We start from the raw sequence: 13,308 nt of genomic DNA, 5'->3' as shown, positions 1-13,308 counted from the left end.
ATCTTTTTCTGGATTAAGAAGGTATTTTCCCCTTCTTTTAACACTTTTTTCCTCTTTTTTCAATTTAAATTCAAGTCAATTCATTTTAAAAATTAAATTAACATACAGAGTATTATTAGTTACCGAGGTATAGTGATTCATCAGTTGCATATTACACCTAATGCTCATTACATTAAGTGCCCTCCTTAATGCCCATCACCCAGTTACCCCGTCCCTCTGCCCACTTCCCCTCCAGCAACCGTCAGTTTGTTTCCTATAGTTAAGAGTCTCATGGTTTGTCTCCCTCTCTGGTTTTGTCTTATTTTATTTTTCCATCCCTTCCTCTGTGATCTTGTGTTTTGTTTCTTAAATCCCACATATGAGGGATCCCTGGGTGGCTCAGCGGTTTGGTGCCTGCCTTCAGCCCAGGGCATGATCCTAGAGTCCCCGGATCGAGTCCCGCACTGGGCTTCCTGCATGGAGCCTGCTTCTCCCTCTGCCTGTGTCTCTGCCTCTCTCTCTCTCTCTGTGTCTGTCATGAATTAAATAAATAAAATCTTTTTTAAAAAATTCCACATATGAAACCATATCATTGTCTTTCTCTGATTGGCTTATTTCATTTAGCATATCTTCTAGTTCCAACCTCATCATTGCAAATGATAAGATTTCATTTTTGATGGCTAAGTAGTATTCCACTACATATAAATACACATATTATACACACACACACACACATACCACACTTCTCTACCCATTTATCTGTCAATGGACAGCTGGACTCTTTCCATAGTTTGGCTATTGTGGACATTGCTGCTATAAGCATTTGGGTGTCCTGCATGCCTTTTAAACCAGGTATTATTATTATTATTATTAAAGATTTTATTTATTTATTCATGAGAGACACACACACACAGAGAGAGAGAGAGAGAGAGGCAGAGACACAGGCAGAGGGAAAAGCAGGCTCCACGCAGGGAGCTTGATGTGGGACTCGATCCCAGGACTCCAGGATCACACCCTGAGCCAAAGGCAGACATTCAACTGCTGACCCACCCAGGTAACCCATTAAACCATGTATTAAATGCAGAATAGATATCATGTCCTTTGTAACAAATATTTCTACAAGAGAAAACCAGGGCCACTTAGACTTACCTTCATTCCCAATTTGCAATTTAAATTCGACATTGTAGAATCATTATCATTTACTTTCACTGAGGTTGACCATTGATAATGTTGAAAAAACACAGGAGAGAAGAGGACACATCCATATGCTGACCGACAAGAATTCACAGATCTTAAAGCAAGCTGAAAAATAAAAGTTAAGGAAAAAATCAACTTTCACTAAATGATTAATTCAAAAATTCTATTATGTTTAACACTGTAATTAAATGTGTTTAAATAAGGTTATGAGATGGTAACTGCATTATGTGGACTACATTATACATATGATTTATTATAGATATTAAATGGGTTACATTAGACATTGTATATTGAATTTACATACATATATACAGTATACACGTCTATATTGAATACATGTAGATATTAACTCTAAAATCTTGCATGTTGAAATTGTAAAGTTGTAAATGCCTTTAGCTTTAATGTACAAAGTGGTAGATAATGTTAAAAGAGGTAGAAAGATGGCAGCAAAATGGCAATCTCTTGCCTCATCTAAAGGGAGAAACCGTTGGTCAGTGCCAGCCAACTACTTCCACTTAGGAATACTAATGCTGGCCCCAAACTGTCAGACCTTGTAAGTTTTTAAGAGAAGCAGAAAACTCAGATCTTTATGTGGACTCCCCCAATCTTTAAGTTTATAAAATTATTTCATTTAAAAAAATAACAAACAGTATAGTCCCACAAAACACTTCGGCAAATCATATCTAGCCTCTTGACCATCAGTTTGCCATTTCTGGTTTAAATCTCTTGTGTTTCTCTGCCTGATTTTTAAGTTTAATATGCTCTCAATGTATTCAGACATGTAAAATAAAGATGAGCAGTGAAAGGGATAATTAAAATTTCTGAGTTTCCTAGTTAACATTCAATCTGGATTGGGATCTTTAAACATCCTCTTTTGCCTTAATAGATGGTATACTGGTTAATTTTCTTACTTACACCTTTTTCAGATGGATCTAGCCACAGCTCGTCACTGATTCGTGATAGAGCTTGGATTGCTTTCCCAAATACTACAGAGAAAAAGAAAGGCACTGCTTACATTCTTTCCTCAAACAATAAAAACAAATCATAAGGCTACTTCAGCATTCAGAGGACTCACGTTAAATTTATAAAGAACAGTGTTTCATAGACCAATGCTAAAAATTGCTTTAAATACATAATAAGGGTCCCCTGGGTGGCTCATCGGTTTAGTGCCTGCCTTCGGCCCAGGGCGTGATCCTGGAGTTTTGGGATCTAGTCCCGTATTGGGCTCCCTGCATGGAGCCTGTTTCTCCCTCTGCCTGTGTCTCTGCCTCTCTCTCTCTGTGTGTCTCTCATGAATAAATAAATAAAATCTTTAAATAAATAAATACATAATAATACTCCTGACAAAATGCTAGACACATAGACACATACTAAGAGCTCAATAAATTTACAGACTGCAAAATGATAAGACACACACTATTCCTTTCTGATGGTTTGCATGGAGCTACTGCAGCAAGCCAATTTCCATACCAATTTATTTTCAGACTTGGTTAAAATAAATATATTACCTGACATCCCCCCTCCCCTAGAAGTGTGAAAACAGAGCATGAAGAGGTTCATCTGAAGGGCTTTAATAACCTCATAGGTGGCAAGGTCAAAATAAGTTATAAGAGAGAAGTTAGAAGCATTCGAGATACATCTCTGATATTTGAGGGTAGCATCCAAGATGCTAAATCTGCTCACTAAACACACTCAGATTCCCTGTAAGAAAGAGGCTAGGCTGGGTGATTGGGAAGGCTTTGCTTCCCTTCCCTATTTGTCTAAACTGGTATGACACTGTTAATATTCTCAGGAATCACGAATAACTACAAAATGTGGCAAACAAATATAAGATACTATGCTGCAATAAAAATGGATGGCCACATAGGGTGCCTGGGTGGCTCAGTCAGTTAAACATCTGACTCTTGATTTCCACTCAGGTCATGATCTCAGAGTCATGGGATCAAGCCCTGTGGTCGGGTCCATACTCAGCACTAACTCTGCTTCTTTCTCTCTCCCTCCCCCACTTGTGCTCTCTGAGAGAAAAAAGAAGAAAAGAAAAGAGAAGAAAAGAAAAGAAAAAGACCATATCGATCCACAGAACAATAGAAAACGGAGAAAATATTCCAGACATAAAATCTGATTACAATGCTTAAGGATCAGAAGTGTGCAAATTTGGGGGTGCCAGCCTGAAACTGAGACGGGATGATCATGGGGAGAAAAAAAAAAAGAGGCATTTCTCCTCTTTTTTTTCCACTTCACATTCAACACTTTTTCATTCAGCACTTTTTCCAGGAGCTGCCTCAGGCAGACCTCTCAATCACCCAGCGAATGGTTTTTGAGCACCGCCTATGTTCTGAGTACAACCCAATGCAAGGGGAGTAGAGCAATGAACTGAAGAGCAATAGCTTCTGCCCTCACAGTGCACTACATACAGTCCAGGGGGGTAGGCAAAAGCAATCATAAAAATAACTGCTTATTGAGAACTGAACTACACCCTGTGAGAGAACTTCTAGAACTTGGAGAACCTGTAACAGCCGGGAGCCCGTGCTTCCCCTCCCTGTTCCTCACTACCGTTCTGTGGATGGCCCCATCCGGGGTGGGGGAGGGGGGTAAGGTAACCACCACACAAGACGCCATTCTAGGACCAGCTTACAATCTGCAGGAAACCAGTTTTCCTAAATAGAGGCTTTCTGGAGTAACTTACACAGAGTACCACTTATACATTCCCATCTACAATTGAGCTCTCTCCGCATCTGATTCATTCCTACAACAAGCCCTGCAACAAAAATGCTGTTACTAATTCTCATTTTTTCAGATGAGGGAACTGAGCCCCCACAGCGGTTCGGTGGCTTGTCCCAAGTCAGACGTGGAAAAACGGAAGAATCTGGAATAAAAACCAGGTTGATTAAATCAACCTGGCCCTAAATACTTCAACTGTCTAAGCATCATTTCCCCCCCAACTCCTCCTCACGCAGTCCTAAATCGTTCGGAGTTTGAGGCCCGCATTCCCAATCTCCGCTCCGATGGTGCAATTTCATTTCACGGACACTGAAGACAGTAAATACTAAGCACAAATAAAAGCAGACAGGCTCTCTTCCCTCAGAAGCTACTAGGAGCTTGGGTGGGTGTCGCCAGCACTTGCGCATGAAGGGCAAAGGGGAAATGGCCTCCATGAATCTTAGGCTTTCTTTCTTTTCTTTCTTCTTTGCTTCCCTTTTCTACATAGGAAGGCAAGAAAGGTCGCTCCACCTTTCACCTGACTGCCGCTCAGCTCGCACTTCAGCATGGCTGCAAGCCCTAACAAGCAGGGCTCCAAGGCGCGCCTCAGCTCGACAGCCCCAGGGGCCCGGATGTCGCCCGCACTTTTCGAACTTTCGAGATCTAACTCCTCCCGCCCTCACTCCACGCTTTCCCAAAGAGCAGCTATAGGTGACGGCGGGGAAGGACCTCTGCGGGCCCCCGTAGGCCGTCTCCTGCCGACGTCGCCTGTCATTGGCTGAGAACGAAGTGGGCGGGTCGCCCAGGAGCCCGAGGAAGAAGGCGGCGGCGGCGGTGGCGGTGACTGAGCGGAGCCCAGTGACAGGATGGTGAGGATGGCAGATGCGGCGACCGAGGCCTAGCTGTCGGCCGCGGGGCTGCGTCGTTGGGAGCAGCTGGGAGTCTCTGGGCGACGGCGGGGGCCATCCCGGGGACCGTGGCGGGGAGAAGGCCCAGGGGGAGGGCAGGGGAGGATACGAGCAGCTACCTCTGGGTGCGGCTGGCTCTGGCCTCGCACCCCCGCCCAGGGTCCAAGGGACGTCCGAGGGGGGAAGGGCCCGCCCCCCTCTGCGGCTCGTCCTGTCACGAGACCCGCACGCCCGAGCCGGGAAGGACCTTTGGGCCTGGGCCTCCAGCGTCTGCGAGAAAGGGGCATGGTCCCCTCGGTTTCCAGACGCTTCCTTACTCCTTTTCCTTAAAAGGCACCTCCCGCTGGTTGGGGTATACCGATTGCCACCGTCATGTGTTGAAAGCTGGGCTGCTTGGATGCAGAACGGGAAGTAACGAGCAGAATCCCCTATCCTCTTTCGTTTGCATCTGGAGAAAAGGGGTACAAACTGCCCCCCTCGCCCCTGAGATAAAGTGCAGCTGCCATTGAAATGTGGTAGTGAGCCCTCGGGGGACTGGATTTGGCTCTTAGAATGGCTGGAACTGTTGTTTCCTTAACGGTTTATGAGCTCTTTGAAATTGGAAAATTTTGTGAATATGTACGTTTTTCCAGGTAAGGAGCCAGTTTTGGCGCCAAGGAGTACTTTAGGGAGTTTTACCTCAGTCGTTCCTCAGATTGTCCAGCCAGCTTCAAGGCTAGCCCCCCACCCACTTGACCTACTGTAGGTTTTTCTGCCCCTAAGACCGTTCTGTGTAAAAACTCAGGAGCTGCTACTGGAGGTGGCTTGTAGCTGTAATCAGATTTTCAAAGGTGCCCTTCTCCCCTCCCCCTAAAAAGTTAAGAGCGTGTCCAAAAGGAGCTACGATTGTCTTGCTATTTATGTTGATGAGGGACTTCTATAATGGGTATCCGTTACATTTTTGAGATTATCAGGATTCTGTGGCAAGTGTAGCCTTTGAAGTGGCTTATAGATGTGACAGCCAAAGATTTATGGTATATGCTTCTTTAGTGTCTTTGTATATGGGAAAGACTTTAATCTCGTTTTTTATTTTTGCTTCTAAACGGACTCCCGTTGAAAGTGATCCGGTTTACAATAATTTTGAGACAGTTATTCCTGAGAGAAGATGACATATGATTCCGTACTCATGTTTCTAAAGTTTGTAAGAGATGAACACTTTTTTACTGGAACATAATTGTCACCTGAGATAGAACTGGGTAAAATTTAGCGTTAGCTGATTCTTTTATGATTAAAAACCTCTCACTTGGCAAAGTAGACTGGTAATGTTCAACACTCAGTAGTATCCAGAGTCTATAGGTAGCAAATTCAGGTGTGGAGAAGGTCCAATTGCAGCTGGAGGAATGTGTTTGTTTTTTTTATCATCTTTAGTTGGTGACTTCATCAATTGATAATGTATTCAGAGTGCTGTATTAGACCTTCTGTACAAAATAATGGTCTAGCTGCGGCATAAATTTTCCAGCTTGTAGAATTTTGAGCATAAGAGAATTAAAATCCGTGTACTTGAGGAATAATTAGTCCTTAAGAATCCACAAAATGTTAGCTTTCGTTTACATTGTTACTGATGAATTTTCCAAATTGTCTTATAAAATTCTTAACAGAACAGGAAACTAAAAGAGATGGGAGTCAATATAGAGAATAAGATTAGAAGAAAAACTGACAGGGCAAATTTTTTATTACTGGGTGTGTGTGAGAGAGAGAGAGATGTTCAAAAACACAGCAAATGGTTCTTTTGGTATTGCTTTGAGCAAAGCCAGTTTTTAACATTTTCTTTCATAACACTCAGAAATCATTAACAATTGTTTGCATATTCATTTGGTATGAGTTTTTTTGTTGCTCTGTTTTTGGTTTGTTTCTTTTCATTGCTTTCTTGTAACATTGGTCATGTTTCACCCTTTTTTTTCATTCCCCTGTCTGCAATCAACTTCTTCATTCCACTAAGGCTGGGCACAGAGTAAGTTTCTTCTCTTAGCTCCTACTAACAACGGTGGTCGGGTGGCTGGCTGATTACTGGGATTTTCACCCTTTTACAGTCAATCAAATAGGAAGTAGCCAGATTCCTATGCTTTGATTGGGTTGGTTCTTTATTTGAATTTAACAAGATTGCCATTTCCAGGATCTTTTGCTGTCTCAAAAGACTATAAACTTTATCTAATCTGAATTGTCAAAAGTGTGGAATTTGGGCAAGGACATTCCTCAAAGTATGACATATGTTATGTGACACTATTTCCCCAAACTTAGTCACCTACATCAAACAAGAGTCTTAGAATCTTTAGTAGTTTGAAATAATTTTTGTTTGGTCATTCATATAGTTATATTTTTAAACTACTAATACTCTGGGTATACTTGGGTATAATCCATAATACATGATAGAATTTAGGTCATCAATCATTATGAAGTATCATTGTTGTACTAATATTCTTTTTAGCACATTGAGATCAAACAGCTCATTCATTATCAGTCCCAAAGATTTTTATCCTGCAATAGACATATACCCTCTATGAGCCTGAGGGTTTTGTTTTTTTTAATATAGCAATTTATTTTTTACCTTTTTTCTCAAATGCCAGCTTCCCACATTAACTCTGTGCTTCAATCCATATCTGAAGGGATCCCCCTCTAAAGATGAAGATTGTTCTCTCTCCAGGTACTTTTGCATTGATTACCAATGAGGGTGGAAACTTCATAGTGGTTTTTAGTCTTACAGTAAGATGTTTTATCCACTAAGATCTGGATTGAAACAGTTCATTGAACAAATACCAGCTGAAACTACTCTTTAAAAAGAAGAAACTTATTTAACAATTTCTTTTAAAGTGTGCTAATTTTGTAATCTTGTGTTACTTCAGTTACTCTGTGTCCTGGTAACAGTTCCTTTCCTTTGTAATCATGTTGATATTTGTTGCAAGATGAATCAAGTTTGTTTTAGCAATAATTTTAGTTTTACATATTTTGTTTTTGGTTAATTTCAGTTTACATGAAGTCTATGGTGGCAAAACTATCTTCTGTTTTTTTTTATTATTTTTATTTATTTATGATAGTCACACACACAGAGAAAGAGGCAGAGACACAGGCAGAGGGAGAAGCAGGCTCCATGCACCGGGAGCCTGACGTGGGATTCGATCCCGGGTCTCCAGGATCGCGCCCCGGGCCAAAGGCAGGCGCCAAACTGCTGCGCCACCCGGGGATCCCTATTTTCTGTTTTTATATTATTTTAGATATTTAATGTTTTCTTGGATAATATTAAGGAACAGTCATGCCTTGTCTTTTTAAATAGAAGTTTTATTTTTTAAAGATTTTATTTATTTATTCATGAGAGGCAGAGAGAGAGGCAGAGACATAGGCAGGGGGAGAAGCAGGCTCAACGCAGGGAGCCCCCTGTGGGACTCAATCCCAGGACTCCTGGATTACGCCCTGAGTCAAAGGCAGTCGCTCAACTGCTGAGCCACCCAGACATCCCCATGCCTTCTTTAAAAGCAGTTAAAGGGCATGTATGTTTATAAGTGGGATGTCTGTGTGGAAAAACATCCTGTTACAGAATGAAGGTGCTTATATGAATCAACATGAAATTAATTATTGTCCTTTGGACGACAAATATTTAAAATGACCTTTTGACAATATTCCACAAAAAGATTGAATTGAGTAATGTTTATATGTTCTTGAAATTGCAAAATTAAAAATTTTACAGAATTGAGGTTTTTTATTGTTATACTTAAGTGCAAAATTAATTTTTATCATCTGAGACTATATTGCAACTCTAAACCACCTCCTGCTAAATTCATCATTTATTTAGCTGATGTCTCTCTCTCTCTTTTTTTTAAATTGTGCTAATGCACATGAAAGATTGTAAAAATGTTATCTTAAGTTTAGAAACCAAACTGAGGGTACACAGGCCATTTAGTCTACACAATAAAAGTACGACAGGATTTATAATAAGGAAGGAGGAGAGAACAGAGATCATCATTCAAAAGCACGTGTTGTCCTATTAAAACTCCTTGAAACATAGGCTGTTTTTTATACCTTTATATTATATAGCTAATAGTATTTAGTAACAAATATTGTAAATTTTGGCTACTTTTCCTTCAAATAGTTGTCAGTCTAGTAAACATAAATTACAGAATTGTTTTTTTCTTTATCACTGCATTTTTAACAGTTCTCTTTATTAATGTTCCTTGGAACATTGGAATCAGTGCATTATGTTTTATGTTAGGTTGCAGAAAAATGAATTACCATATTACTCAAAAATGCCAAATTCCATAAGACCCAGCACTATATTCTTCATTTTGCAATTTTTTAAATTCAGGATCATTTATAGGTCTCTAAGTGAATTGCTTAGAAAGCCCAATTTTTTTCTTGGTAAATAGAATGATGACCTGTATTGTGTATGCACACTGTTTATGACTAAAATAAGGTTGATTAGAAAAGAGTATGTTACCATATGTGTCTTTGTTTAAATGGTCATGATAAGAACTGTATGGATAACTTCTGCTCTTTTGGGTTCTGGAATCCTTGCTTAATTTAAAAGAGGATTTAAGAGAGGAAAACATCTTGTTTTGGCATCATGTTTGACATTACACCTTGTCTCACCTTGACACTTTAAAGTTGGTGTTGGTATTAGGAGATCTGCACATCCCACACCGGTGCAACAGTTTGCCGGCTAAATTCAAAAAACTGCTGGTGCCAGGAAAGATTCAGCACATTCTCTGTACTGGAAACCTTTGCACCAAAGAGAGTTATGACTATCTCAAGACTCTGGCCGGTGATGTTCATATTGTGAGAGGAGACTTCGATGAGGTGATGTATTTTTCTTTCCATTCGCAAATATTTTCTTTTCTTGGTTCTTACATATAGAAGCTTTATCCTTTACACCTGAGTTTCTCAATTGTCATGGTCTTTATGTTGTTGTTAACTTCCCAAATACAAATTTACTACACCTAATTGTCCCTTACTCTTTGAAAACCACCAGTGTTACACTACTCAGAAAACATGTTAAATACATTATTAAACATATTTAAATAGTGATTTTGTCACTATGTTTTGTAGTATTGTTATTTAGTTTATAAAATTTTTATTAAAAACTTCTCACCACCACCTCTGCTACCCTGTTCCAAGCTACCATATCATTTTCCTGTATCTCAACTTCCTCATTCGACCCTTCCTCCCTCCATAGTTTGTTCTCCAAGCAGCAACCAGTGTGATCCTTTTTAGGTGAAGATCACATCACCACTATGCTGAAAACCCTGCTGTGGCTCCCTAACTCCATGGTTAAACTATAAAGGGGCATGAGGAACTTTTGAGGAGATGATCCAACTGTTCTGGGTCTTGATTGTGGCAGAGCTTACATAACTGTATGCATTTGTCAAAACCCCTTAAATTGTACACTAAAAAGAGTAATTTTACTGCATATGAATTATAACTCAACCTGACTTTAAAGTAAAAAGTTAGAAGTTCTGGGATTCCAGCTTTGCCCATTAGTTAATAACAAGATTTTAGGCAAATTATATTCTTTCTGGCCTCAGTTTCCTCATACATAAATATGATTGGAATAGATCATTTTTAAGACCCCAACTCATACTAACATTGTATTTTAAAAATTTTGTACTTACAAAATTTCCTTCATATTTTTGGGAATATAAGCTTTTCCATAAATCATTTAACTTCATTGGTGCTGTTTACTGGGGTTCCTTTATACCAAACCGAATGAACATAATGTCTCTCTTTTTTTTTTTTTTTTTTTTTTTTAGTGGATTTTAAGAAAGAGTTCAGATAACCTTTCACCTGAGGGCAAAAGACAGGGAGATGAGAAGGGAAAGGGGCCGACTTCTTGTCAATAATTAGAATATAGGTTTGCTTTGTTAAAAATATATTTGGGGTTCTGTTTGTATTATGCTAAAGACAATTTCAGTAGCAAGAATTAAAGCTTTTTCTTATAATTTGCTAAATTCACAGACCTGGCAGCCATACTACCAGGGTTTGGGTCTTGGCTCTTCCACTTACTAACGTGTGACCTTGGGCAAGTTATTTTAACCTCTCTGTGCTTCAGTTTCCTCATCCATAAAATGGTGGTCATAATAGAAGCTACCTCTTAGGATTGTTTGTAAATATTTAAATAGGTTGATATTTATAAAGCCCTTAGAAGAGTGCCTGCTTCCTACTAAGTACCATATGAATGTTGACTATCATTATTCTTTGAAGCTATTCCATAATGATTAAAGCCTGGGATATAATTTAAACACACCTTATAGGTCATATGCTTAGGATTCTTAGGTAGAGGAAACTCACAAATTTTGGGGAATTATTTTCTACAGCATGCCCCCGAGAACCCATATTCTGTAAAAGAGGGAAAAAAAAAAAAAAAAACACAAGGCAGGGATTACATGATAAATTCCAGTTTACCTTAAGTAAGTTGTTTTGACCATATTTGTAGCTTTAGAAACTGAGATCAAGTATTTAATAAATGTGTTGGTTGTGAAGCACTGTATCAAAATATTCATATGGGATTGAATATTAATGTTTTTCAACATCAGTATCTCTAAAAAAAATTTTTTTTAATATCTGTTTCTTATTTTAGAATCTGAATTATCCAGAACAGAAAGTTGTAACTGTTGGGCAGTTCAAAATTGGTTTGATCCATGGGCATCAAGTTATTCCATGGGGAGACATGGCCAGCTTAGCCCTGTTGCAGAGGCAGTTCGATGTGGACATTCTTATCTCGGGACACACACACAAATTTGAAGCATTTGAGCATGAAAATAAATTCTACATTAACCCAGGTTCTGCCACTGGAGCATATAATGCCTTGGAAACGTGAGTAGTGATTTGGGGATTTATTAAAGCTAGTAATTGCATGTGTGACATTTCATAAAGGAGAAGTGCAACTGTTTCAATTAATTATAGCCTTTTGAGCAATCTTCTTTTGGTGTTTACTCTTTTCAATATGTAACAAGTAGAATTCTCTTCAAATCCAAATTGTTGTAAATTGAAATTTTTTGTGCTGGTGCTTTTTAGTATAAAACACTGACATTATTTATATTCTCTTCCAGAAACATTATTCCTTCATTTGTGCTGATGGACATCCAGGCTTCTACAGTTGTCACTTATGTGTATCAACTAATTGGAGATGATGTGAAAGTAGAACGAATTGAATACAAAAAATCTTAAAAGCCAGGCCTGTCTTGCTGTTTTTTTTTTTCATTCCCATGTTCAAATCAAGTAATTAAACATTTATGTACCACAAAATTGTATCACTTTTATAATATTTTGCAGTAAAATATCATCTTCTGTTAATACAATGTTCTAAGCTTCTTGTAAACTATAAGAATATATTCCATTTCCATATATGATTTCTATGAAAAAAATGTCATCACACAGTAAATGGTCATAATGTTCAGAAAAATTTATCCTTGTAAATATCTTCAAAGTTGGTATTTGGAACTTTACTATGAAAGTAGTGCATGAGGAAAAAGAATTTAGACTTGTATACGTTTTTCTCTTCAGTAATAAACAGTTAACTTTCATTTATACTTTTTTGATAAACTGTTTTAATTTTTAAAAATCATAAAAATGAGAGGCCGTATGAAACTGCACCTAAGCATTAAAGTGATGAGGTAGATGGGATGACCTTTTGGGGCTTTCTCAGTTCTTAGAGTGTTCTGAGTCATAATGTTGGGCTCAGAACATTTGATTTTCTAAAGAATTTACTACATTGACATATTAGCAATAATTCCTCAAACTGTTGCTTTAAATTGCCCTATTCCTATATTTCAAGTTTTAACTGTGTGTGTGTGTGTGTTTATTTATTTATTTATTTATTTATTTATTTATTTATGATAGTCACACAGAGAGAGAGGGGGAGAGACACAGGCAGAGGGAGAAGCAGGATCCATGCACCAGGAGCCTGACGTGGGATTCGATCCCGGATCTCCAGGATCGCACGCCCTGGGCCAAAGGCAGGCGCCAAACCGCTGCGCCACCCTGGGATCCCTATATATATTTTTTTTTTCTTAAACCAACGTTTAGAAAGGAAGCACACTGGAGTGAATGTATAATGTAAAGAATCTCACTACAATTACTCCCAACTTATTCTAGTTTGAGAATCCAAGTGTTTTGACAATTTTCATAAAATAGGGCAAACTGATATTTCCATTTTTAAGTTGTATTCAAGCAGAAAATATTAAGCACCTTTTTTGCAAGTCTCTATCAAATGTTATTCTGTATCAGGCTATTTCGGAGCTTTCCTTAGCCCAATCAAGAAAATACTTGAGGGGGGGATGCCTGGGTGGCTCAGTGGGTTAGCACCGCCTTCAGCCCAGGGTGTGATCCTGGGGACCCCGGATCGAGTCCCGCATCGGGCTCCCTGCATGGAGCCTGCTTCTCCCTCTGCCTGTGTCTCTGCCTCTTTCTCTCTCTCTGTCTCTCATGAATAAATAAAATCTTAAAAAAAAAAAAAAATACTTGATGGGATTCTCATGTTTTTGTTTTAGGACTTACTGTA

At 39.0% G+C, this 13,308-nt stretch overlaps 2 protein-coding genes across 3 annotated transcripts in view; one reads left to right on the top strand and one right to left on the bottom strand.

The window, feature by feature from the left end:
* The window catches only part of RAD9B (RAD9 checkpoint clamp component B), a 33,759-nt gene extending 29,213 nt beyond the window's left edge, over positions 1 to 4,546 (bottom strand). The window contains exons 1-3 of one of the 2 annotated variants that reach the window (XM_077875578.1): positions 4,408 to 4,546; positions 2,092 to 2,162; positions 1,129 to 1,281 (exon numbers count right to left, since the gene is read on the bottom strand). In XM_077875578.1, coding sequence (XP_077731704.1) covers positions 1,129 to 1,281; positions 2,092 to 2,162; positions 4,408 to 4,444 — 261 coding nt within the window. In that variant the 5' untranslated portion in view covers positions 4,445 to 4,546. Of the gene's footprint in view, positions 1 to 1,128; positions 1,282 to 2,091; positions 2,163 to 4,129; positions 4,343 to 4,407 lie in introns of those variants that run through there. The other variant, XM_077875577.1, reaches the window with a different exon arrangement.
* Positions 4,547 to 4,593: 47 nt separating this feature from the next.
* VPS29 (VPS29 retromer complex component) lies at positions 4,594 to 12,337 on the top strand. The gene is made up of 4 exons (XM_077875587.1): positions 4,594 to 4,745; positions 9,417 to 9,608; positions 11,386 to 11,621; positions 11,858 to 12,337. The coding sequence occupies exons 1-4, from the start codon at positions 4,743 to 4,745 to the stop codon at positions 11,973 to 11,975; spliced, it is 549 nt and encodes a 182-aa protein (XP_077731713.1). The 5' UTR covers positions 4,594 to 4,742; the 3' UTR covers positions 11,976 to 12,337.
* Positions 12,338 to 13,308: the final 971 nt, after the last annotated feature.

The sequence above is a fragment of the Canis aureus genome, chromosome 27 (genome assembly GCF_053574225.1).
Source record: "Canis aureus isolate CA01 chromosome 27, VMU_Caureus_v.1.0, whole genome shotgun sequence".
Lineage (NCBI taxonomy): Eukaryota > Metazoa > Chordata > Mammalia > Carnivora > Canidae > Canis > Canis aureus.
Note: the sequence above shows the minus strand (reverse complement) of the source record. Positions and strands in the feature narration are given on the sequence as shown.